At 45.1% G+C, this 27,981-nt stretch overlaps 1 protein-coding gene across 1 annotated transcript; it reads left to right on the top strand.

Annotated features, from left to right (window-relative positions):
• The first annotated feature begins 230 nt into the window (after positions 1-230).
• Positions 231-27,115, top strand: LOC138267599 (uncharacterized). Its single transcript, XM_069216661.1, has 2 exons — positions 231-5,295; positions 25,306-27,115. Exon 1 carries the CDS (start codon positions 1,875-1,877, stop codon positions 3,624-3,626), a length of 1,752 nt encoding a protein of 583 aa, XP_069072762.1. The 5' UTR covers positions 231-1,874; the 3' UTR covers positions 3,627-5,295; positions 25,306-27,115.
• The last annotated feature ends 866 nt before the right edge of the window (positions 27,116-27,981 follow it).

Raw genomic sequence — 27,981 nt, 5'->3', positions numbered from 1 at the left:
ATGCTCACTTTCTAAAAGTGGCATTTCTAGAATAGTAATATTAAATCCGACTTCACCAGTCAGCAGGATTTTGTATTACCATTCTGGCCATACTAAATATGACCTTCCTGCTCCTTTCAGATCAGCAGCTGCCACTTCAACAGTGTATGAGGGCAGCCCCAATGTTAGCCTATGAAGGGAGCAGGCCTCACAGTAGTGTAAAAACGAATTTAGGAGTTTTACACTTGTCCTGCTATTTGATGGAGTTTTGTTTTGACCAATGACTTTGTGTTTCACCACTGCGCATATTAGTTGCTCAATGTTCACCAGTAGCACATGGTATGTTTTGTTCAGTTGAGCCGCCTATTGGCTTTGACATGGCATTAGCCATTACTTTCTGTATTCAGTTTAGCCGTCTATGGGCTTTGACATTGCATTAGTCATTACATTCTGTATTGTGCCTATTGGCTTTGACATGGCATTAGCCATTGCTTTCTGTATTCAGTTTAGCCGTCTATGGGCTTTGACATTGCATTAGTCATTACATTCTGTATTGTGCCTATTGGCTTTGACATGGCATTAGCCATTGCTTTCTGTATTCAGTTTAGCCGCCTATGGGCTTTGACATTGCATTAGTCATTACATTCTGTATTCTGCCTATTGGCTTTGACATGCTGTATCCAGTCTAGCCGCCTATTGGCTTTGACATTGCATGCCTATTGACTTTGACATGATGTATTCAATTTAGCTGCCTATTGACTTTGACATGCTATTAGATATTCTGCCTATGGGCTTTGACATGATATTATATATTACATTTTGTATTCAGCTCCGCTGCCTATTGGCTTTGACATGATATCATATATTACACTTTGTATTCAGCTTAACTGCCTTTTGGCTTTGACATGATATTATACATTGCATTTTGTATTCAGCTCAGCTGGCTATGGGCTTTGACATGATATAAGACATTGCATTTTGTATTCAGCTTAGATGCCTATTGGCTTTGACATGACACTAGACATTGCATTTGATATTTAGGTTAGCTGCCTATTGCCTTTAACATGACATTGCATTTGATATTTAGGTTAGCTGCCCATTGCCTTTAACGTGGAGTTCTGTATTTTTCCAAGCTGTGTTTTTGCACCAGAGAACCAAGATGTTTTGCTCTCACAGTAGACTAGACCTGATAAGAGAGAGTACATGGGCGTCGTTTCTCTTCCCTTGAGCTTGGGAACAGGAGTAGTCTTGGAGACCTGGCCAGTCTCCAAAAGGCTTGCTCAGTTTCCCAGGTCTGAGAGGAGGGGGCACACCTTTGTAACGAATGTAACAGGCTGCAGAGGGTCAGATTCGAATCTGCCGGACCTCGTGCTGGAGCTTGGCGCCAGTTGCCAGCATCCCGTGTGGGTAGATGACACTCTTTCTCGCGGCTGACAGGGGTCTCAGCTTGCAGACCTTAGAAAGATGTAGCTGTAAATAGTTCCTACACGGTGAAGTATTTGTTTTGCTTTGCATTCAATATCTTATAAATATAACCTGCTGTGTATATTGCAAACTGATATATTTTGTTTGATTAACGCGGACTTGAAAGCTACTAATTCGTCATTCATTCATAAACATTGTGGTTGGGGAAGAATAAAATAACAATAAAAGTCTTCTTTGACCTCACAAGTGCATTTCTGTTGTGTTATGTTAGTGCTTAGAAACTAAATAAGAGGAAAGCACTACAATTGGTACCTGGAGTCGTGGGGTCGGTCATTAAGAGGTGATTAAGAAGGGGTTTGACGAGTTAGTAGATTTCTAAGTGCACACTTTAAAAGTGTAATTGTTTTTTGTTGTTTGGAGAATTACAGAAATTGTTTTCTGTTTGGAGAATCACAGTAGCACGGCAGACCATGTCTGAGAATACATGTGTTGATGAACTGCCTGATGGTGCTAAGAAAAACTGTGAATTGTTTTCTGTTTGGGGAATTACAGAAGAAAATGCATGTGTAGCTAAAAGGCCTGATAATGTTTTGAGAAATAATTCCCGTTGTATATATGTAGAAAAAGTGTGTTTTGGAAGTAATGATGACAGAAAGGTCTGGATACCTTTATCTGCTTACAGAGAAATGCAAGAGAAATGTAGGAAGTTGGAACATGAAAATAGGAATTTACGTGAGCAAATTAGCCAGGATACGATAATTCAAAATAATGCTGAAAGTTATAAAAATGAAGAATCTTTCTTGTCCCATTCCAATAATGAGGGGGTTAAGACAGCTCCGAGCTGCACTGAGTTTCCGTGTGAGCCAGGGTTTTTGGCAGCCAAAGTGCATTCCTTAACTGATAACACGGACGACGAGTTACCGTTGCAAAATGCACAAGTAAAACGAAGGATTTTAGAGCAAGACACCCCGAGTTTCATTAGCTTGTTTGATTTTTGGAAAAAGAATAGCCCTCATTTGAGAGAAATCCTAACACTTTTGTACATGGTCACTGTGAAAAATAATATGCAGCTGCGCGCTTGTGATTTGGCAAATGAAATAATGCAGACTTTAGGTTTCTGCGCAGTGCAAGAAGGAAATACTTATGTACATTTAAATCATGAACAAGGGAAGAAAATAGTGCCCCTAGCTAGAATCATACAATGGATCTGGTACTTGCAAGACAGGGCTAGAGTACCACAGATAAAAGAATTACCAATGAAGTTGTGTGCACCATTTGAATTCGTGTCCACTGAAGATAAAAAGCATGTTTGTTTTACTAATGATTCATTGACTGAAATGTTGCTTTCTGGCACAGTAGAAGAAACAGCGTTGTATAATGTGTGTCAGATTTTAAAGCAAGAGCTACGTGAGATGTGTCATTTTTATGCTGATTTTTGGTTCTTTGATAATGTTTTAGCACCTAACTGGTTCAATTACCTTGCTGATGTTAATGAGAAAAATGCAGAGAGAGAAGTGTTCACCCAGAATTCTGCCTTAGTGGGGATGGCTATGTGGGTGCCCCAGAAATGTGAAAAGGCCACTTACAGGTGGGCAGAGATGAGAGAGATGCACATTCCCCTAGATTTGATAAAAACTGTGCAGCACGCACAAAAGCAATCTGTCATGCAAGCAGTCACAGAGCAGTTGGGGAGAGGAAAGTTACCAGAACAGAAATGGCAAATTGATCAGGTTTTAGGGAGAGTGATTGCTGCAAATTACCAAGGAAAAATCGAAATTATGCTGATACCTAGAAAAGAATCTGATTCATTCATACAAATTGGAGACAGAATGGCCCAAATTGGCAAAAGTGCAGTGAATGGAGGTTTGGTAAAGAAGGAGTCTGCCCCAGCCCTTCTGACAGTGCAAGAAAAGGGAAGCTGTGGTGCAGCAGATAAAAACCTCAGTGCTGATGTGTGGGCTGACGCCCCAAGTTACCCTCCAGAACCTGCAGAGAATATAACAAAGGGCCCCAAAAACGTCCTGCTGATTATAAAACAGGGAAAGGAAGAGGAAGGGTGCAGTTTAAATGAAAAATGTTATTTGCAAGAAAAGTCATACTTGTTTCTTTTGCAGATCCTACCACGTTTCGCCACTGTCCCTGAGTGTGCTGCGTGGTCCCCCTTCCGGTGTGTGCGTGTGGGGTCGGGGAAGGGACCGAATCCCCAACCTGAACCTGGCTGAGTAAAGTGCCAGCACCATGGATCCATTTTGCGCAAACTGCGCCTTCAGTTCAAGTTCAACTTGTTTGCTGTGTTTTTTTTTTTTTTTCCCCTCTCGTATGGAACTCTGACTTTTGCTTACCTTCCAGCAAACCTTTCAAGTGGACCGTGCATCTTTACATGAGTAGAACTCATGCCACATCAAATTGCTAACACTGTTGAATTAGAGACTCATTCAGAAAAAAAAAAAAAAAAAAAAAATTGCCCAGTCTTTTCTGTATAGATGTATCTGATGTGAAAGGTTATGAAATCAATGTGTTAATTCACTTCTATTGCTTTACAGGGATTGCTTTGATCATTGAAATTTGATTTGCTGATAATGTTTTTTTTTTGTTTGTTTGAAATATGAGATATGTGAAACAAAAATTCATTGGTCAAAGGGCGGAATGTCCTGCTATTTGATGGAGTTTTGTTTTGACCAATGACTTTGTGTTTCACCACTGCGCATATTAGTTGCTCAATGTTCACCAGTAGCACATGGTATGTTTTGTTCAGTTGAGCCGCCTATTGGCTTTGACATGGCATTAGCCATTACTTTCTGTATTCAGTTTAGCCGTCTATGGGCTTTGACATTGCATTAGTCATTACATTCTGTATTGTGCCTATTGGCTTTGACATGGCATTAGCCATTGCTTTCTGTATTCAGTTTAGCCGTCTATGGGCTTTGACATTGCATTAGTCATTACATTCTGTATTGTGCCTATTGGCTTTGACATGGCATTAGCCATTGCTTTCTGTATTCAGTTTAGCCGCCTATGGGCTTTGACATTGCATTAGTCATTACATTCTGTATTCTGCCTATTGGCTTTGACATGCTGTATCCAGTCTAGCCGCCTATTGGCTTTGACATTGCATGCCTATTGACTTTGACATGATGTATTCAATTTAGCTGCCTATTGACTTTGACATGCTATTAGATATTCTGCCTATGGGCTTTGACATGATATTATATATTACATTTTGTATTCAGCTCCGCTGCCTATTGGCTTTGACATGATATCATATATTACACTTTGTATTCAGCTTAACTGCCTTTTGGCTTTGACATGATATTATACATTGCATTTTGTATTCAGCTCAGCTGGCTATGGGCTTTGACATGATATAAGACATTGCATTTTGTATTCAGCTTAGATGCCTATTGGCTTTGACATGACACTAGACATTGCATTTGATATTTAGGTTAGCTGCCTATTGCCTTTAACATGACATTGCATTTGATATTTAGGTTAGCTGCCCATTGCCTTTAACGTGGAGTTCTGTATTTTTCCAAGCTGTGTTTTTGCACCAGAGAACCAAGATGTTTTGCTCTCACAGTAGACTAGACATGATAAGAGAGAGTACATGGGCGTCGTTTCTCTTCCCTTGAGCTTGGGAACAGGAGTAGTCTTGGAGACCTGGCCAGTCTCCAAAAGGCTTGCTCAGTTTCCCAGGTCTGAGAGGAGGGGGCACACCTTTGTAACGAATGTAACAGGCTGCAGAGGGTCAGATTCGAATCTGCCGGACCTCGTGCTGGAGCTTGGCGCCAGTTGCCAGCATCCCGTGTGGGTAGATGACACTCTTTCTCGCGGCTGACAGGGGTCTCAGCTTGCAGACCTTAGAAAGATGTAGCTGTAAATAGTTCCTACACGGTGAAGTATTTGTTTTGCTTTGCATTCAATATCTTATAAATATAACCTGCTGTGTATATTGCAAACTGATATATTTTGTTTGATTAACGCGGACTTGAAAGCTACTAATTCGTCATTCATTCATAAACATTGTGGTTGGGGAAGAATAAAATAACAATAAAAGTCTTCTTTGACCTCACAAGTGCATTTCTGTTGTGTTATGTTAGTGCTTAGAAACTAAATAAGAGGAAAGCACTACAACACTACCAGGACATATAACTACACAGGTACATGTCCTGCCTTTTACCTACACAGCACCCTGCTCTAGGGGTTACCTAGGGCACACATTAGGGATGACTTATATGTAGAAAAAGGGGAGTTCCAGGCTTGGCAAGTACTTTTAAATGCCAAGTCGAAGTGGCAGTGAAACTGCACACACAGGCCTTGCAATGGCAGGCCTGAGACAAGGTTAAGGGGCTACTGAGGTGGGTGGCACAACCAGTGCTGCAGGCCCACTAGTAGCATTTAATCTACATGCCCTAGGCACATGTAGTGCACTCTAATAGGGACTTACAGGTAAATTAAATAGTCAATCATGGATAAACCAATCAATAGTACAATTTACACAGAGAGCATATGCACTTTAGCACTGGTTAGCAGTGGTAAAGTGCTCAGAGGTCAAAAGCCAACAACAACAGGTCAGAAAAAATAGGAGGAAGGAGGCAAAAAAGTTTGGGGATGTCCCTGTCAAAAAGCCAGGTCCAACATGACCCCCCACCAGCCTAAAGCCAGGGGAGAACAATCACTATCCTGATGTACTTCCCTGTTTGAGGCGACAGAACAAGGACCCAGGCCCACAACAGCAGGGGCATGCTCCAGTTCTTCGCCTTCCTGACTCCAATTGGATCCCTCTGTCCATACTCTCAGGGCCCACTAAGCCCATCCATGGGGAACCTTTCTCCTTTCCTGCGGATCTCATCTGTGCAGCACCTAACCTTACATTGCTCACAGATGTATCCCAGGAGCAGGATAGTACCACCAGGACCAACCCAGTGGTGTTGCCCATTCTATCCCCGGGGTGTGACACTTGTCCCCTCCCCAGGGATAACTCTGTCCACCCGGACAGCAAGCCACTGTGGTTACTGACAGTTGTCAGGGATGAGAGCCAGGCCCCAGGCCTCTCAAAGCTCTCCCACCACTGTGGCTGTGGAGAGTGGGGGGCGGTAGCCCCAGGTGCTGGGCACCCTTTAACCACTCTCCCTTCCACCAGGTCAGGGATGACAGCCTGAACCGGGTCCTCCCCTCTGGGGCTCTGTACCCTCCCTCCTGGAGCGGTACCCCCAGAGTCCACCATGGTCAGGGTGCTTATAGAAGTCGCCCTGTACCATTCCTCCACCAGTGCAGGGCTGTTAACCTGCAACTGGCCCTCCAACCTGGGGTCTGTACCTTCAGGTTGGACTAGGGCCCGGGGTGAGGCTTCCCTCCCCCTGCCCTCCCTTCTGGGGTCCAGCACCCTCCAACTAGGAGTGGCCTCCTCAGAAGACAATAGGGTAGGGGCACTGTTATCAGTAGCCCCTCTCTCCAGGTCCGGGGGGACACCCTGAACCTGGTCTTCCAGCCCAGGGTCTGTACCCTCAGACTGGATCACTGCCTGGCAAACCAGGACTTTCTGGGAGGCACACCTACCCCCCACCAGGTCAGAGTTTAACCTCTGCACCTGACCATTCAACTCAGAGTCGCCACCCTGAAGTTGAACAATTGCCTGGCACGCCAGGACTTCCTGGAGGGCACACTGATCCTCCACCAGGTCAGAGTTTACCCTCTGCACCTGACCATTCAACTCAGAGTCACCACCCTGAAGTTGAACAATTGCCTGGCGCACCAGGACTTTCTGGGAGGCACACCTACCTCCCACCAGGTCAGAGTTTAACCTCTGAGCCTGGTTCCCCAACCCAGGGTCACCACCCTGAGGTTGGGCAATTGCCTGGCACACCAGGACTTTCTGGGGGGCACACCGACCCCCCACCAGGTCAGAGTTTAACCTCTGAACCCGGTTATCCAACCCAGAGTCAGCACTCTGAGGTTGAACAATTGCCTGGCACGCCAGGACTTTCTGGAGGGCACACTGACCCTCGACCAGGTCAGAGTTTAACCTCTGAACTGGGCCATTCAACTCAGAGTCACCACCCTGAAGTTGAACAATCGCCTGGCACGCCAGGACTTCCTGGAGGGCACACTGACCCTCCACCAGGTCAGAGTTTAACCTCTGAACCTGGTTCTCCAACCTAGGGTCACCATCCTGAGGTTGGACAACTGCCTGGTACACCAGGGCTTTCTGGGGGGCACACCTACCCCCCACCAGGTCAGAGGTTAACCTCTGAACCTGGATATCCAACCCAGAGTCACCACCCTGAGGTTGAACCATTGCCTGGCAGGCCAGGACTTTCAGGGAGGTACACCTACCTCCCACCAGGTCAGAGTTTAACCTCTGAGCCTGGTTCTCCAACCCAGGGTCACCACCCTGAGGTTGGGCAATTGCCTGGCACCCCAGGACTTTCTGGGGGGCACTCTCACCCCCCACAAGGGACACGCCGTCCCCAAGGGCCACACAAGAGTCTGGTTGGCGCAGGTCTCCCGACCTCTGCCCATCCGGCAGAGTCTGGGTTTCCCCCAAACCAGAAACGGTCTCACCTGGGTCATTCCTGGGGGGCTCTGCTCTCAGAGCTGACCCCTGACTTTCAAGATCCTCCACTGGGGTCTGCCACCCCCTCTCAACCCTATGTCTGGACTTCTGCACCCCCTCACTAGGAGTGGTACTGCCAGACACCAGAACTGTTGGGATGCTGTCTACAGTCATCCCCCCAAGTTCTTCTGACACTGCGGGGCTTCCCTCAAAAGGTGGCCCTACGGTACAGGTTAGGCTCTGAGACCTACCTGGGACACTACAATCCTCTCCCACCTCACCTGGTCGGGAACCACCTAGACCACTCCCTTCAGGAGCACCCCCAAATGCCTCTTCAGACTCTCTGGTACTCACCCAAAAGTCTGCCTCCACTGTAAGTTCCCTGGGGTCAGAGAACTCACACTCCACCTGGTGTTGGCGTAGCTCTGGAAAATAAGGACCAGACATATGCTCTCCAGCAATTACATCACTCTGCCCTTCACATGTATTAACCACAGTACCCTTCACCCAACCACCCAGTAACTCAACCTTGGAAAAGCACTCTACTTCACCCTCCTGAGACTGGTGAGACAGTATCTGTCTGTCCCTGACACTCAACCCAAACTCTTCTGGGATGTCTCGACACTCTATATCCAGGACGTCCACCAGGGGGGAACCCTTTTCTCTGTCACTCTCTGCTAGAGTCAGTAAAGTGTCCCTCCCCCCAGTAGAAATATGACTCCCTGTGCCAGTTCCCCAATCCTTCTCAGGGACCCTGTGCATAACGGGAACTACCTCATACCCTTGAACTGCCTGGGGTGTGTCAACTCCCTTCTTCAAGTTGGGCACCACATCTCTGGGCTTGTGCCCTTCTTCAGCAGTACTAGATGCAAGATTTTTGCTGCCACCATCTGAACTGGACTCAGCCCTTCCGGCCTCCAGTTTCAGCTCTTTACAGCTCAGCTCTTGAGCTGCAATCTTTTCTTCTTCCAGGGCTAAGAGACTTGCTGCCTCAGCCCTTTCAAGAAACTCATCTAGCTCTTCCATCCACCGTGCTTGAGCCATGAGCCATTCTTTTCTCACTGGGTCTCTTTCCTCATCTGAGTCGTCTTCCTCCTCATGTGAGTAGTCCTCCTCCTCCTCTGAGGGGTACTTAGTCATTTGGTTTCTTGCTGCCTCTCTCTCTGCCCATCTGTCTTCCTCCCAGACTATGTAGGCATGTAGCATCTCTGCTTTAGTAGATCTCTTTGCTACAGGAAGGCCACATTCTCTGCAAAGCTTCCTTAGGTCAGCCTTAGTGAGGTGGTCAGTAGGCAAAAAGAATAAGTAGGTAAGCGATCCCATTCTGATAGGATCTTACCAGCAAAAACCAAAATCCAAAGTCCAAAATATCAATAGTATATCCAGGAGGACATCAGAGACCAAAAGTCAAAAGAGATGAAAAATCAAGTTGACCTTCAACTGTGGGTAGGTAGTGAAATACTTGGCTACTGTATGTCACTGCACAAACACAAGTCCTATCCTCACCTCTGATCACCAATGTTAGAAATGGGGTTTTTGGTTGGCAGTTAGGTTGCCCTCTGTCCAAGCAAGAACCCTCACTCTAGTCAGGGTAAGTCACACACAATCCAAAATCAGCCTGTGCTCACCCTCCGGTAGCTTGGCACGAGCAGTCAGGCTTAACTTAGAAGGCAATGTGTAAAGCATTTGTGCAATAAATCATACAACACCATAGTATAATACCACAAAAATACACCACACAGTGTTTAAAAAAATATAGAATATTTATCTGGATAATTGTAGGTCAAAACGATCAAAGTTGCAATACGAATTTGTAAAGATATCACTGAAAAGTGATATTAAGAGTCTTTAAGTCTTTAAAAAGCAATAAAGTGTCTTTCAAGCACAGAGTACCTGGTTTCTGGTGGGAAATCTCCTCAGAGGGCCACAGGAGAAGAGATGCGTGGAAAAAGGGGTGTGTGCGTCGATTTCTCCTCAGCACACACAGACTTGCGTCGTTCTTTTCCACGCGGGGAAGTCGGGCGTCGTTTTCCGGCGCGCAGACAGTCTCTTTTTGTGGATCGCGGGGATTACCAGATGTCCCGGGTCTGTGCGTGGATTCTCCTGCTTATTTTCCGGCTGCGCGTCGTTCTGCGGGACTGCGCGTCGAAGTTTCGATCTAACGGTAGGCGTCGCGTCGATTTCTCCTTGGAAGTCGGGCGGCGTTGTCCTTGCGAGGCCGTGCGTCGAAATTTGGGTCTCACGGCAGGCATCGCGTCGATTTCTCCTTGGAAGTCGGGCGGCGTTGTCCTTGCGAGGCCGTGCGTCAAAGTTTCGCACTCACGGTAGGCGTCGCGTCGATTTCTCCTGGAAAGTCGGGCGGCTTTGTCCTTGCGAGGTTGTGCGTCGAAGTCTCGATCGTCCCGAGAGCGTCGCGTTGATCAGCGTCGGTGTGCGGCGTTTTTCTCGCCGCGAAACAAGCTGTGCGTCGAAATTTTCGGCGCACGGAGCGTCCAAGTGAAAGGAAGAAGTCTTTTTGGTCCTGAGACTTCAAGGAACAGGAGCCAAGCTCTATCCAAGCCCTTGGAGAGCACTTTCACAGCCAGACAAGAGTTCAGCAAAGCAGCAGGGCAACAGCAAGACAGCAGTCCTTTGTAGAAAGCAGACAGGTGAGTCCTTTGAGCAGCCAGGCAGTTCTTCTTGGCAGGATGTAGTTTCTGGTTCCGGTTTCTTCTCCAGAAAGTGTCTGATGAGGTAGGGCAGAGGCCCTGTTTTATACTAAGTTGTGCCTTTGAAGTGGGGGTGACTTCAAAGAGTCTCTAAGAAATGCACCAAGTTCCCTTTCAGCTCAATCCTGTCTGCCAGAGTCCCAGTAGGGGGTGTGGCAGTCCTTTGTGTGAGGGCAGGCCCTCCACCCTCCCAGCCCAGGAAGACCCATTCAAAATGCAGATGTATGCAAGTGAGGCTGAGTACCCTGTGTTTGGGGTGTGTCTGAGTGAATGCACAAGGAGCTGTCAACTAAACCTAGCCAGACGTGGATTGAAGGGCACAACAAGATTTTAGTGCAAAGAAATGCTCACTTTCTAAAAGTGGCATTTCTAGAATAGTAATATTAAATCCGACTTCACCAGTCAGCAGGATTTTGTATTACCATTCTGGCCATACTAAATATGACCTTCCTGCTCCTTTCAGATCAGCAGCTGCCACTTCAACAGTGTATGAGGGCAGCCCCAATGTTAGCCTATGAAGGGAGCAGGCCTCACAGTAGTGTAAAAACGAATTTAGGAGTTTTACACTACCAGGACATATAACTACACAGGTACATGTCCTGCCTTTTACCTACACAGCACCCTGCTCTAGGGGTTACCTAGGGCACACATTAGGGATGACTTATATGTAGAAAAAGGGGAGTTCCAGGCTTGGCAAGTACTTTTAAATGCCAAGTCGAAGTGGCAGTGAAACTGCACACACAGGCCTTGCAATGGCAGGCCTGAGACAAGGTTAAGGGGCTACTGAGGTGGGTGGCACAACCAGTGCTGCAGGCCCACTAGTAGCATTTAATCTACATGCCCTAGGCACATGTAGTGCACTCTAATAGGGACTTACAGGTAAATTAAATAGTCAATCATGGATAAACCAATCAATAGTACAATTTACACAGAGAGCATATGCACTTTAGCACTGGTTAGCAGTGGTAAAGTGCTCAGAGGTCAAAAGCCAACAACAACAGGTCAGAAAAAATAGGAGGAAGAAGGCAAAAACGTTTGGGGATGTCCCTGTCAAAAAGCCAGGTCCAACAATATGTTTATCCCTAGTCAGAGTTACCTTAAAATAATATGACTCATAATTTTTTTGATGATGCCCAGAAAAATACGCACATTTTTCAAACTAAGTTTTTGAACTCCCTTGCGGGGGATTTGGGCAATGTTCCCATTGTGTATAATCAAATATCGTTTTTGGACTGCTCGCTTTATGTATGAAGTGGTGCCCAGAATAATTATAGGACAACATGTCACCATAATTGTCTTTAAACTGGTAAACATTTTCATTTTCATAGACAGTATAATATTGCAATTCTGTCATCATTGAATCAACTCTTTTCACATCCCAATCATCAGATACAATGCCTGGTATAATTATATCATTCATAGATAACTTTAACACATACAGTATTTGAATAATCTCAGTGGGACCATATATATCAAACATTACTTTGTCTCACACAATCCCATCTGGAATTGGCACTGCAGAAATGTTCACAGAAGACAAGTCTCTTTGAATATTATGTGATGAAAAGTGTGGTTTCAGAACCTCCTCCACCTGTTCAACCGCTGATCTCTCGGGGAGAAAATGACCATGTATTAACAAGAAGAAAGTAACGACAATACCAATCCAAAGCAGGAAGGCTAGGACAGTCAAGGAAAGCCATACATAGTTCCATGGAAAAACTAAGTATGTTACTTTAAGCCAATGTATCAGTTTACGTGCACCTGACAGGTCAGCAGTTGAAAAGGCAAACGAATCCGATAGACCGTCGTTGTAGTCGGCAAAGTAACCAGAGGCAGTTCGTTCAAAAGGCGTTGCCGTAGTCAATGGAGGAGTTGGTGTTTCCTGTGGTGGCACACAGTAGACAGCACCATCCGTCTGGCTTGTAGTCATAGTGACTTGATCAAATGTTTCTAATTTTCTTGTTGTTAGTGGAAGCAATGCAAGCTCATCATCACCATCCACCCTCCCCAAGCTCGGAGAGGCATCAGTGTTGGTATAGACAACTTGAAGCGGAACTTCTTCTCCAGAAGTGAGAGGGATTCGGGAACTACTGGACGTGCCTCTTGGTCGGCTGTGTAGAATCGGCCACATGTTGTAGCTCGACATTGTTAATGGAAACAAAGCTGTTTTCTTTGGCACCTTGCAACGGTGGTAGAATAACAGTTCTGGTACCGTGTATCCCCAACACAGGGACTGGTACACGATAAGAAGGGCCAAATTCCTTTTTCACTGCGACCTTTTCACCCACAAGATCCCCAACTCTGGGATTACAGCCGGTGGGTGTTCCTGGCACATTCTTAATTCCTGTGGAGGCAGCACTTTTTGAAGAGTTATCTTCACGGAACTGCTGTAATTCCTGTAAAACAGTGACACGATCATTTATGTCAAAAGGTGTTTCAGCCGCCTCCACACCAGGACCATCAAGATCCGGAACAAACATTTGTGTTCCGGACAGGCACTCATATGAAGTATGACCCCCTAGGGACCTTCTAGGCAGGTTATTTAGTGCTCTCTGAATTCCATACAGGTGGGTTCGCCAACTACGACCCGTACCTAAGACTCTGGCTGTTAAGGATTGCTTTAAATCGCGGTTTAATTGCTCCATGACAGAATTTCCCTCAGGATGAAATGGAAACGAATACGGGAGCTGGACCCCCAACAAAGCCATGGTGTCCCTGAATGGCCTTGAGGCAAAAGCAGGGCCCTGGTCCGAATGGAATACTGACAAAGACTCGCAAATCTTTAATAACAGTCCGAGCGTCAGCCAAGCGTTGTGGCCACACACACACAAATCTGGAGCAAGAATCAACAGCGACTAGTATATATTTGTATACACTATCAGGTGTTAATGGACCGCAATGATCCAAGTACACACATTGTAATGGTCTATTTGAGATTAAGAGGGGTGTCTGCAGCGGGCGCTTAGCTGTGGAAACTTTAATTTGTTGACAGATGTCACAATAAAGGACATACTGCTTAGCTTCTTTATAGAGACCAGGCCACCAATAACGGGCCTGCAAGAGTGAAATTGTAGCCGCCACACCAGCATGTGCAGATGCCACCCCTTCATGCGCTGCTTTAATCAATTGTCGTCTTCCATCTTTATTGGGGATGTCGCGTATGCCTACGCCTGAAATTTTAACTTCAGCGTTCAGCATACTTCCAATCAAGTATTGATATTTAGTAGGAAATCCTTTAGGATAAGGCGTACCATCAACCGTAGCTTTTATGGCAGCCATAATGTCTGTGTCTGGTTTGGAACTCAAACGAGTCCCTGCAGCTACAGTGGCGACTGCCACTGCCGACTTTGTGGCTTCATCAGCCAAAGTATTTCCAGCAATGTGTATCCCAACGCGCTGGTGTCCAAGTGTATGCACAACATGGACTATGGGTAGCGTCTCTTTCAGGTCTGCTACCTTCCCCCACAGGAGTCTGTGTTTTATGGTGTTGCCTTTTGAATCTCTGAACCCATTCAAGCGCCAGTAATGTAGGTATTCATTAAAAGACTGGACGCAATAATTTGAATCACAAACAATCAGTGTGAACAGTGTCGGATCTGTATTTTCTAGTGCCATTAGTAGAGCTTTTAGCTCAGCCAATTGTGCTGTACAATCCCCTAAGGTCTGTGTATAGGTATGTTGGGGACATAATTTCTCCCCCTCCATATAGCCGCTCACAACCGCACATGCAGCAGAATATTGAAGTCTAGTTCCAATCGCTGGTTGCGCAGAGCCATTGGTGTCCATGACTACATGATATTGATCAATAGGCAAGGTGTCAGCGGGAACTGGATATTCTACTTCATAATGTAGAAATTCTAGAGTTTGTAACTTTAGGTCTAAAATGTAGTCTACATCCGTGGCTGTTAAAGACGTAGCCCATAGTATCCATCGTGGATGAAGTGCTTTCACATTCGGGATGCTAGCTTTTGTAACAGCTTCTAGGGCCAGAACAGGAGAAACAACAACAATGCGTTTTCCTTGGGCAAGTGGTCTTTCTGTAATAACTGCCATCTGCACAGCAGTGAGAATTTTCTCCGTGGGTGCAAAGCGTTGTTCTGCAGCGGAATACAGGTGTGATTTGTATGCAATCCGGACTGTCTCACTTTCATTAAATGTGACATAGGTAAAACCAATGGCCCCAGCTATGACCCTGATGACCAATTGTGTCTTATTGTCCCGTGTATGTAAATGTTTTGCAGCTAGCATATCTGCCTGTAACTCTCAAAGAGTATGTGTATGCTCAATTGTCCATAATGTGCTTGAAAAATCAGGACGTATTAACTCATATAAAGTTTTTATGCGTGTAGCATAATAAGGAATGTATGTTCTGCCAAAATTTTGAAAGCCCAACAATGATTGTAGTTTTTTAATCGTATTTGGTGGTTGCAATTGTGCACTTTTATCAAAAAATTGTGGCGCTAGGCTCTTCCCTTCATTCGACAGCTCATTTCCCAGGAACAGGACGCTAGGAAGGCAATTATTTTTTTTTTAAGTTAAATTTGTAGCCGAGTTTGGCAAACCCTACAACAATGCGGGCTACCCGTCTTAAATTTTGTAGTAACTCGTCATCCGTTAGATATATATTGTCCACATGTGACAAAGCTTCAGGGTCTATCTTGTGTAAAATAGCAGTCATAGGAGCTGAAAACAGTCCTGGGCTGTTCTTATACCCCTGAGGCAAACGCCAGAATTTTTTCTGGGAGCCTAGTGCGCTAAAGTTTGCTAAGTCTCTGCTTTCAGGCGCTATATTCTGGCAGAAGAATCCATTCGAGATATCCAAAATCGTTTTATATTTTTTCCGCACAATGTTTCTCATTAGTGCAGTGCTATGCAAGTTTTGTATAGCATATGCACGTGTATGTCCGTTTCAATGTCTGTAGTCTAAGACTATTCTGTATGAATGGTCCGGTTTAGCTACAGGGAATAAGGGGTTATTCATCGGTGAGACACAGGGTTCAATCACTCCCTGGTATTCTAATTGCGTAAGTATCTCTCTCACCGGTGCCCTTGCTTCATGTTTTATTGGATACTGCGGTTGTGGCTGAGGTTCACCTTTAATGGGAATTGCATGGTATGGAGAATCCCTATCGCGCCCTACGTGATTTCTATATAACTAAGGTGCTTGTGCAAGAGCCCATTCTATAGAATAGGTGTTGGAAAATGGGTTATTGGTAAGGGCAGATAGGTACCTACACTTAGCAATAGGCCACTAACCTCCACTAAGGTCCAGTTAGGTCTCAGTAAATTAAACCCAGCTCAACCCTTGGTAGCTTGGCAACGAGCGTCAAGGCTTAACTTAGGAGACAGAGTGTAAAGCATTCAAATATCACAAAACAGTATTTAAATAAAACACAGGAAACAGTTTAAAAATCCAAAACCAATTTATAAAAAATAGATGATATTTTTATTGTTAAAATGACACCAAAACGACTAAAATCGGATAAGGGGAACCGGAGATATGAATTTTTAAAGAATTATTATTTTTTAGTGCCTAGAAACAAAAAGCGCCAATCGGGTCATCTGGTTGCACCTCGACCGGGGCAAAGTCAAAGTTTAAGGCCGACCGCGATGGAGCCCTGCTCGGCTACAAGCCGCGGGAGGCCTCGGTTAAAAGTTTACCTTCACACTTAGTTTCTTTTTCTAAGATTTTCTTCAGCGGGACGAACCTGCCAGTCCCATCCGACCTCCTGGAGCCCTTCTCTGGATACGCGATGCGGGACTCCTCAGTGGAGATTTTTACCTTCCGACTTAGTCGTTTTTTCGAGGTGAAAATCCTTCGACTGGGGTAAACCTGGATCTTGATCCGACGTTCCTGGAGCCCTCCTCGGATACGCTGGCTGGAAGGTCCCGGTCAACTTTTTACCTTCGGACTTAGTCTCTTTTTCAGAGATTTTCTTTACCGGGACGAACCAGCAAATCAGGCCGGGTCGCGGTTGAGGCAAGCCGGCTAGAGTTGCCGCGGCGGGTCGGTCCCTCTATGGAGCTTTTTTACAAAAGTTCTCCAAACTTCTCCAAACTTCTGGGGCTTCTCCCACATTTCCTTTTAAGGTTCTTTTGAGGTACACAGCTCACCCCAAGGGTCCAGAAGTTCTGAGATGGTCCTTGGGGGGTGCGGACTACAACTCCCAGAATGCACCTGGCGCAAGCTCCTTTTTGGCCACTGGACAGTGGTTAGCTGGTCGCTTTCTTCAGGAGTTGGTGGCAGGGCAGTCCTTCTTCTTCTGTAGTTCTTCCTTGTTGGATGTGGTAGGGAACTGAGGTGTGGGTGCAGGTCTACCAGTTTTATCCTTGCTCCTGGGAGAAAAGCAGGGGGGCCCTGGTTCTCCAATCAGGTGCAGGGTCCTTCCCCCTGTGATGACCACTTCCTGGGAAGTGTGGCAAAAATCAATCCCAGGAGGCAACATCCTCCAAAAATCCATCATGGCTGAATCTGATTTTTGGAGGTTACATCTGGCTGAGCCCACCCACTGGTGTGGCTATAAATCATAAACACACCCAACTCCTGCCCTCTCCTAATCTAATCAAGGGGGCACCTAGTTGTCTGGGGTTGCAGGATGTGGGGGTGTTGCTGGTAGCTCCAAATGTCCTTCTCTGCCTTTGAAGACCAGTTTGGAAGCCCTCCCCCGTCCTGCCTCACCATCTGCTGAGGGGAGATTCCCTCCCACAGGCACATTCCTTTCTGTGAAGCCAGAACACTTCACGCCCCATCAAGGTAGCCTGGCCAGGCTGCTAGAGGCTGGCCAATCAGAGCACAGCAGCAAAAACAATGCAGGGCTGAAATTGGCAACTTTTCAGGTAAAGTTTAAAACTCTTTACCTGAACAAGTTATATTAAATCCAACAACTGGAAGTTGTGAGATTTATTACAACAATTAATTGGATACCAAACTCTTGGTATGCATCATTTAAGGAGACTTTAAACATTAAAATAAAGTCCCCCCATTCTAGCCTATGGAGGCCATTCACTACAATGAGGGAAAAACAAATTTGGCTGTTTTTACCTCACCAGGGCTTATAAAGCTATTTTTATAAGGCCCCTGCTTATAGTTACATGGCACCCAGCCCTAGGGGCACATAGGGCATACCTTAGGGGTGACTTATATGTAAAAATAAGGTTGTTTAAGACTTTGGAACTACTTTTAATTCCAAAGTAGAATTTGCATATAACTTGAATTTAAAAGCAGCCAGCAAGGCCTTTAAAATGACACTGGGCACCTCAGCAGTGCACCTATGGGTGCACTACCTATGCTGTGGTCCCTAAACCTACATGCCCGACCATATACTAGGGTCTTATAGGTAGGTTAACTTAGCCAATTATAATTAGCCTAATTTGCATATCCATTTTACACAGAGCACAGGCCCTGGGACTGCTTAGCAGTACCCAGGGCACCATCAGAGTCAGGAAAACACCAGCAAAAAGTGGAAAATGGGGGGAAAAAGTTAGGGGGCCTCTGCAATCAGCCCTGTTTTCTCACACAAGCCCCCCCAGCCCACACGCCCAGGAGACTCAGCCCAACCCTGGGAGAGTCTTCCTGGCTTGTTAGGCGAGGAAGACAGTGAAGAAAACTGGCTGTCCCTTTGCAGGGCCTACTCTGCCTTACATCCTCCTGCCATGGTCACTCCCTCTGGGTAGTGAAGCCATCCCAACAGTGAAAGGACCCATCTCAAACTGAAACTTCCCTCTAGGGGGGTCGTCCTCCTCTCTCTCTGCCAACTTCGGTAGTGAGGTGCCCACCTCCCCTACTCCTGACTTTGTTAGGGCAACACCTAGCTTACCCAAAGAGGTCACCCAACACTTGAGCAACCCCACCATGACCAACAGGGTCAGGGGGCCTACTTTGCTATTGGCCCTGGGTTCTGCCTCCCAGGCCAAGTACAGTGCTGCCAGGAAGGCTAGAACCCAGCAGAGGCTACTGACAGCTGTCGGTACCCAGAACCACACCCCAAGCTCTCCACTGACAGGTGGCTGAGCTACTTTAGGGGCAACTGTGGGGTCCTGGCACCCCTCTTGCTGTCTAGAGTGGGGGGCTACCACCTCCTGTGGCAGACACCCTCCTTCCACTCTCCCTTCTGTCAGTGCAGGGGCAATACCCTGCATCTGGACAGCTGCCTGACCACTCAGGACTTCCTTGGGGTCAGGTGAGGCCTCACCAGTGCCAACTCTGGGCTCCCCCCCTACTAGAGCAGAAGGCCTTTGGCTCCCTGGAACTCTCTTTAAGAGTGGCCTACCCTTCCTTTTCTTCTTTCCTTTTCTTGGGGATCCCTGTCTCCTAACTGTAGGGACTGACTCCCCAGGACTTTGGTTTGGGGGGCGCCATGGGCGACCACCCCATCTGGGACCAGACTCACCTCTGGGAGGTCATTGCCCAGGATACAATCTAGGGGGAGGTCAGCACTGACTACCACCCTAAACCAGTCAAGGATACCCTCCCTCTCTAGGGGCACTATGGCTACAGGTTTGGAGGTGACCTCCCCTGTGGCTATCCTGGTCTCTCCTGGGACATACATGTCTGGAGTCACTAACCGGTCACTCACCATAGTGTGACTGGCACAGGTGTCTCTCAGGCCAGTGGTAGGGATCCCATCACCTGAATGGGGTGGAAGTGCCTACTCCCACCCTCAGGGATCACCAGCTTACCATCTGGTCCTGTCTCCCAGCTCCATGCTAGGAGGACTTCATCATCTGAGGAATCCTCCTCTATGGCTACACTGGACAGCCCAGTGCTAACCACCTTCTTTGGACAGGCTGCATCTCCTCTGAAGTGACCTGTCTGCTGACAGTCAAAGCAAGCCTTACTGTCCAAGAGCTTTTTTAACCCTGGGTCTCCCTGTCTCTGCTTGTCACAGTGGGAGTGGGATTTACTCTCCTCCTTCTTAGGGTTCTGGGGTACAGAGGGAGGCTCTGTGGTGGGCTTACCACCTCCCTCCGTAGGTTTTTGGGGACCTGACCCCCCCTTCTTGGAGTCTCCCCCCGGGACTTGACAACCACCCTGGTTCTCAACCACTCATCAGCTGCCTCCCCTAGCTCTCTAGGGTTGGCCTGCTTAGAGTCCACTAGATGCTGGTGTAACCTTTCTTGGTGCAATTGGTCAAGATGTGCTCTCTCATGATCAGATTGTATAACCCCTCATAAGTATTTACTTTGTAACCAATAATCCAGCCCTCTAGTGCCTTAAGTGAGGTGCCTACAAAGTCAACCCAAGACTGGGTACTGACCTTCTGGGTGTCCCTGAACTTCATTCTATACTGCTCTGGGGTTAGACCAAACTTCTTGGTTAAGCACCTCTTCATACTAGGGTATGAATCTGCCTCCTCCCCCCTTAAGGTCAGAAGCCTTTCCCTCCCTGAGTTGGGGACCAACTCCCACAAAAGGGAACCCCAGTATTGAGGCCTAACCCTTCTCCTTTGGAGTGCCCTCTGAAAGGCCTCCAACCACTTGTCTATATCATCCCCCTCTACATAAGCAGGAACCACCCCCTTGGGTAATCTGTGGCAAAAACCCCCACCCATGGACACCTCAACTTCTATGTCGCTGCCACCATCTCTTTTCTCTCTCTTTGACCACTTTTTCTTTTCTAGGGCCAGCTTCTGTGCTTCCAAAGCTATAAATGCTAGCTGGGCCTCCAGCTCTCTTTCTCTAAGGGATAGGTTCTCTCCTCCTGAAGGGACCCCCTTCCCCCAACTAGCTTTGGGACTGCCCCTAGTGACTGTATGTAATGAGGACTGGTCTTCCTCATCCTCACTTAGGCTCAGATGCCCTCCCTCCCCTGAGTGGTGAGAGCTAGCATCCTCCCCTACTTCTCCCTCCTCTGGAGCTTCCTCTGGGTCTATCTCTTCGGCCTCAGCCCATGCTGTCAGGGATTTGATCAGGACATGCTTCCTGAGGTCAGCAGGCAACCCTCTTTCTTTTCAGTACACAACCCCCTAAGCTGGACTACTGTCAGTGTGGTTAGGCTAGCCAGATCAAGCTCCATGGTTCCCTAGTTTTGAGTCAACAAAAATTTTTTGCAAAAATTGGAAACAAGAATTTAGAAAAATCATAAAAATTCAATAATTGAAAATAATCCAAATTAAAAAACACTTTTTGCACTAGGACAATTTAAAGTATTTTTAATTTAGTTTACTTAATTTGTAACGTGATACTGAACACAAGTACAGGATCCCACCACTGCTCACCAAAAATGTTGGAAAATGGGCTATTGGTAAGTGTCAAAGCCCAGCTCACGAGAGTTCTTGTTCAGTTCTGATGGAGGTTGAAGACAATCCGACCCCACCCTGAAACTGCTTGTTCCAGCACACTAGTTTTTAAAACAGTGCACTAAGAACAGAAGCTCAAGGGAAGGGGGGAAGTGGATAAAATAAAAAAAGAGAGACAACACCGTTCTTGCGTTTCCACTGTTGAAGTGCTGCACAAATCTGCGGCCCTTTCTGACTTCTGTAGAAACTGGTGCCTAATGAAACATAAACAAAGAACAGATAAGTGCAACCTATTCCTAAATGGGTTCCTGACTATCCCTTTATTTATTAGAAATTCTCTTCTAAAAGTACCTCTTGGATCCTGGTCTCTAGTTTCCAGGTTTGGAATGTGTTACTGCTCTGGAATGTGTTTTCTATTACTGTAAACCTTCTAAAACAGTAAACAAATACCGTTATCAGAGTTACCAATATCAAACATTCATCATAATATAACTAAAGCCTAAATTCCCAATAGCAGACTCACTTTTCCCATATTTCCAGAATCTTTTATAAAACAAATACTGTACTTTTACATCAAAATACAGCATGTAATTTGTGCAAGTCCTTGATTTACTGTTTGCCTTGCTGTTAATGGTTTCCACTGTTCGATTCTTAAAAGTTCCATGAGAAAAAACAATGTTTGCTTCACAAAGTTCTGCAAAATATTCTTGTAACAGAGTTTGAATCACAATGTTCGTGGAAGGTATTTCGTTTCAAATTGTCTATACACAAATCCAGAAATTGTTGTCAAAGTTCTTTCAGGTAATAAAAGGTTTTGCACTTACTTGTTGCTGGCAAGAGATACTGATCAGTCTAACCTTGTCTTCTTTCTCTTTTGCAGGTTACTCATAGGAGAGAGGCTGAAGCAAGGAGGAACCGGAAACCGGAAGAAGGAAGAGCCAGAAGCTGCGCCCATTGAAGTCAATGAAAGTCTGTAAAGAGCAGGAGTGCCAGCGCCGAGGGATCTGTTCTCAGGTAAGCGGGAGGTAGACGAGCACAAGCACTGGGTGAGGCTCGGGGGATGCCTTTTATAGACAGGGCTGGGTGTGGTTTGAAGGGCTGGGTGTGGTCCTCACATGCTACACATGTTCTTGGAAGGTGTGCAGAGTTTCAGTTATTATACAAATGAGTTGGATTAACACATGGCCTAGGGAGGAGTATTTTAAAGAAGCCTTGGTAAAAGCAAGGCCCAATGTGCAAACAAAACAGCACATTAAACAACTGTCCTGCCATTTGATAAAGTTTGTTTTGACCAATGACTTTGTGTTTCACCACTGCGCATATTAGTTGCTCAATGTTCACCAGTAGCACATGGTATGTTTTGTTCAGTTTAGCCGCCTATTGGCTTTGACATGGCATTAGCCATTACTTTCTGTATTCAGTTTAGCCGCCTATGGGCTTTGACATTGCATTAGTCTGTATTCTGCCTATTGGCTTTGACATGGCATTAGCCATTACTTTCTGTATTCAGTTTAGCCGCCTATGGGCTTTGACATTGCATTAGCCATTACATTCTGTATTCTGCCTATTGGCTTTGACACGCTGTATCCAGTCTAGCCGCCTATTGGCTTTGACATTGCATGCCTATTGACTTTGACATGATGTATTCAATTTAGCTGCCTATTGACTTTGACATGCTATTAGATATTCTGCCTATTGGCTTTGACATGATATTATACATTACACTTTGTATTCAGCTCCGCTGCCTTTTGGCTTTGACATGATATTATACATTGCATTTTGTATTCAGCTCAGCTGCCTATGGGCTTTGACATGATATAAGACATTGTATTTTGTATTCAGCTTAGATGCCTATTGGCTTTGACATGACACTAGACATTGCATTTGATATTTAGGTTAGCTGCCTATTGCCTTTAACATGACATTGCATTTGATATTTAGGTTAGCTGCCCATTGCCTTTAACGTGGAGTTCTGTATTTTTCCAAGCTGTGTATTTGCACCAGAGAACCAAGATGTTTTGCTCTCACAGTAGACTAGACCTGATAAGAGAGAGTACATGGGCGTCGTTTCTCTTCCCTTGAGCTTGGGAACAGGAGTAGTCTTGGAGACCTGGCCAGTCTCCAAAAGGCTTGCTCAGTTTCCCAGGTCTGAGAGGAGGGGGCACACCTTTGTAACGAATGTAACAGGCTGCAGAGAGTCAGATTCGAATCTGCCGGACCTCGTGCTGGAGCTTGGCGCAGGCTGCCAGCAATCCCGTGTGGGTAGATGAATCACTCTTTCTCGCGGCTGACAGGGGTCATCAGCTTGCAGACCTTAGAAAGATGTAGCTGTAAATAGTTCCTACACGGTGAAGTATTTGTTTTGCTTTGCATTCAATATTTTATAAATATAACCTGCTGTGTATATTGCAAACTGATATATTTTGTTTGATTAACGCGGACTTGAAAGCTACTAATTCGTCATTCATTCATAAACATTGTGGTTGGGGAAGAATAAAATAACAATAAAAGTCTTCTTTGACCTCAGAAGTGCATTTCTGTTGTGTTATGTTAGTGCTTAGAAACTAAAATAAGAGGAAAGCACTACAATTGGTACCAGAGGTCGTGGGGCGTCGGTCATTAAGAGGTGATTAAGAAGGGGTTTGACGAGTTAGTAGATTTCTAAGTGCACACTTTAAAAGTGTAATTGTTTTTTTGTTGTTTGGAGAATTACAGAAATTGTTCTGTTTGGGGAATCACAGTAGCACGGCAGACCATGTCTGAGAATACATGTGTTGATGAACTGCCTGATGGTGCTAAGAAAAACTGTGAATTGTTTTCTGTTTGGGGAATTACAGAAGAAAATGCATGTGTAGCTAAAAGGCCTGATAATGTTTTGAGAAATAATTCCTGTTGTATATATGTAGAAAACGTGTGTTTTGGAAGTAATGATGACAGAAAGGTCTGTATACCTTTATCTGCTTACAGAGAAATGCAGGAGAAATGTAGGCAGTTGGAACATGAAAATAGGAATTTACGTGAGCAAATTAGCCCGACTGAAAGTTATAAAAGGGCTGTTTTTGAAGAATCTTTCTTGTCCCATTCCAGTAATGAGGGGGTTAAGACAGCTCCGAGCTGCACTGAGTTTCCATGTGAGCCAGGGTTTTTGGCAAACAATATGCATTCCTTAACTGATAACACGGACGAGAGAGCTCAGAATGTGATTTACGAGTTACCGTTGCAAAATGCACAAGTAAAACGAAGGATTTTAGAGCAAGACACCCCGAGTTTCATTAGCTTGTTTGATTTTTGGAAAAAGAATAGCCCTCATTTGAGAGAAATCCTAACACTGTTGTATATGGTCACTGTGAAAAATAATATGCAGCTGCGCGCGTGTGATTTGCAGACTTTAGGTTTCTGCGCAGTGCAAGAAGGAAATACTTATGTACATTTAAATCAAGAACAAGGAAAGAAAATAGTGCCCCTAGCTAGAATCATACAATGGATCTGGTACTTGCAAGACAGGGCTAGAGTACCACAGGTAAAAGAGTTACCAATGAAATTGTGTGCACCATTTGAATTCGTGTCTACTGAAGATAAAAAGCATGTTTGTTTTACTAATGATTCATTGACTGAAATGTTGTTTTCTGGCACAGTAGAAGGAACAGCGTTGTATAATGTGTGTCAGATTTTAAAGCAAGAGCTACATGAGATGTGTCATTTTTATGCTGATTTTTGGTTCTTTGATAATGTTTTAGCCACATGGCTTGTACCTAACTGGTTCAATTACCTTGCAGATGTTAATGAGAAAAATGCAGAGAGAGAAGTGTTCACCCAGAATTCTGCCTTAGTGGGGATAGCTATGTGGGTGCCCCAGAAATGTGAAAAGGCCACTTACAGGTGGGCAGAGATGAGAGAGATGCACATTCCCCTAGATTTGATAAAAACTGTGCAGCACGCACAAAAGCAATCTGTCATGCAAGCAGTCACAGAGCAGTTGGGGAGAGGAAAGTTACCAGAACAGAAATGGCAAAGTGATCAGGTTTTAGGGAGAGTGATTGCTGCAAATTACCAAGGAAAAATCGAAATTATGCTGATACCTAGAAAAGAATCTGATTCATTCATACAAATTGGAGACAGAATGGCCCAACTTGACAAAAATGCAGTGAATGGAGGTTTGGTAAAGAAGGAGTCTGCCCCAGCCCTTCTGACAGTGCAAGAAAAGGGAAGCTGTGGTGCAGCAGATAAAAACCTCAGTGCTGATGTGTGGGCTGACGCCCCAAGTGATCCTCCAGAACCTGCAGAAAATATAACAAAGGGCCCCAAAAACGTCCTGATAATAAAACAGGGAAAGAAAGAGAAAGGGTGCAGTTTAAATGAAAAATGTTATTTGCAAGAAAAGTCATACTTGTTTCTTTTGCAGATCCGACCACGTTTCGCCACTGTCCCTGAGTGTGCTGTGTGGTCCCCCTTCCGATGTGTGCGTGTGGGGTCGGGGAAGGGACCGAATCCCCAACCTGAACCTGGCTGAGTAAAGTGCCAGCACCATGGATCCATTTTGCGCAAACTGCGCCTTCAGTTCAAGTTCAACTTGTTTGCTGTGTTTTTTTTTTTTTTTCCCTCTCGTATGGAACTCTGACTTTTGCTTATCTTCCAGCAAACCTTTCAGGTGGACCGTGCACCTTTACATGAGCAGAACTCATGCCACATCAAATTGCTAACACTGTTGAATTAGAGACTCATTCAGAAAAAAAAAAAAAAAAAAAAATTGCCCAGTCTTTTCTATGTAGATGTATCTGATGTGAAAGGTTATGAGATCAATGTGTTAATTCACTTCTATTGCTTTACAGGGATTGCTTTGATCATAATGTTTTTTTTTGTGCTGATGTTTTTTTTTTTTGTTTTTTTTTGTTTGTTTGAAATATGAGATATGTGAAACAAAAATTCATTGGTCAAAGGGCGGAATGTCCTGCCATTTGATAAAGTTTGTTTTGACCAATGACTTTGTGTTTCACCACTGCGCATATTAGTTGCTCAATGTTCACCAGTAGCACATGGTATGTTTTGTTCAGTTTAGCCGCCTATTGGCTTTGACATGGCATTAGCCATTACTTTCTGTATTCAGTTTAGCCGCCTATGGGCTTTGACATTGCATTAGTCTGTATTCTGCCTATTGGCTTTGACATGGCATTAGCCATTACTTTCTGTATTCAGTTTAGCCGCCTATGGGCTTTGACATTGCATTAGCCATTACATTCTGTATTCTGCCTATTGGCTTTGACACGCTGTATCCAGTCTAGCCGCCTATTGGCTTTGACATTGCATGCCTATTGACTTTGACATGATGTATTCAATTTAGCTGCCTATTGACTTTGACATGCTATTAGATATTCTGCCTATTGGCTTTGACATGATATTATACATTACACTTTGTATTCAGCTCCGCTGCCTTTTGGCTTTGACATGATATTATACATTGCATTTTGTATTCAGCTCAGCTGCCTATGGGCTTTGACATGATATAAGACATTGTATTTTGTATTCAGCTTAGATGCCTATTGGCTTTGACATGACACTAGACATTGCATTTGATATTTAGGTTAGCTGCCTATTGCCTTTAACATGACATTGCATTTGATATTTAGGTTAGCTGCCCATTGCCTTTAACGTGGAGTTCTGTATTTTTCCAAGCTGTGTATTTGCACCAGAGAACCAAGATGTTTTGCTCTCACAGTAGACTAGACCTGATAAGAGAGAGTACATGGGCGTCGTTTCTCTTCCCTTGAGCTTGGGAACAGGAGTAGTCTTGGAGACCTGGCCAGTCTCCAAAAGGCTTGCTCAGTTTCCCAGGTCTGAGAGGAGGGGGCACACCTTTGTAACGAATGTAACAGGCTGCAGAGAGTCAGATTCGAATCTGCCGGACCTCGTGCTGGAGCTTGGCGCAGGCTGCCAGCAATCCCGTGTGGGTAGATGAATCACTCTTTCTCGCGGCTGACAGGGGTCATCAGCTTGCAGACCTTAGAAAGATGTAGCTGTAAATAGTTCCTACACGGTGAAGTATTTGTTTTGCTTTGCATTCAATATTTTATAAATATAACCTGCTGTGTATATTGCAAACTGATATATTTTGTTTGATTAACGCGGACTTGAAAGCTACTAATTCGTCATTCATTCATAAACATTGTGGTTGGGGAAGAATAAAATAACAATAAAAGTCTTCTTTGACCTCAGAAGTGCATTTCTGTTGTGTTATGTTAGTGCTTAGAAACTAAAATAAGAGGAAAGCACTACAACAACATACACAGAAGCCTGGGGGGGGGAAGGTGAGATAACAAGAAAGGCTTTTAATAGTAAGTTTAAAAGGGAGCTATTACAGAACCCACTAGTGCAGTGAGAGGGGACATGCTCTTTGCTGTGTACAAACCCTAACAGTTGCCCCCCTCAAAGGCCCTCCTACAGGACGGGGTTTTCCTGGATTTTTTAAATAAAACCGTCTAATCAGCTGTGGGGCATGTACATATGATGCTGGTTCCCATGAATTCTCAGATTCATCATATCCTTTCCATTCTACTAAATAAAACAGACGTCCACTAATTATTTTTGAGTCTTTTATGCTTTTCACTTCATATTCCAGATTTCCCTTACTTGGTATGGGTGGAGGTGGTGGTTCAGGTCGGGTTTTTGAGTTGTACGGCTTAAGCAAGGACACATGGAATGTAGTATGTACTGGATATTCTTTTGGTAAATCTAATTTTACTGTTACCGGGTTTACTATGGCAGTTATACTAAAGGGTCCAATGAAACGTGGTTGCAGCTTTCGGGATCCCTCTATGTTTAGGTTCTTTGTGGAGAGCCATACCTTGTCACCAATTTTATACATTGGGGCCTCAGACCTGTGTTTGTCTGCTTGTCTTTTCATGCTTTCCTTGTACTTTAATAAATGTTTCCTGGCTTTGTCTTGTATGTCACCTAACCTCATTAGTCTATCCGTTACTGTAGGCAACAGGGAATCTTCTAACAAAATGGGTATAGCTCTTGGATGATACCCCTGCAAGAAATAGAATGGTGAGCAAAGTAGAGCTGAATGCTCAGTATTATT

Source organism: Pleurodeles waltl, chromosome 12 (genome assembly GCF_031143425.1).
Source record: "Pleurodeles waltl isolate 20211129_DDA chromosome 12, aPleWal1.hap1.20221129, whole genome shotgun sequence".
Taxonomy (NCBI): Eukaryota; Metazoa; Chordata; class Amphibia; order Caudata; family Salamandridae; genus Pleurodeles; species Pleurodeles waltl.
The sequence above is the reverse complement of the archived record's forward strand: the minus strand, read 5'-3'. Positions and strand labels throughout refer to the sequence as shown.

Bases quoted from the DNA above. Each gene is read 5' to 3' on its own strand.
- LOC138267599 (XM_069216661.1), top strand. From the start codon at position 1,875: ATGTCTGAGAATACATGTGTTGATGAACTGCCTGATGGTGCTAAGAAA.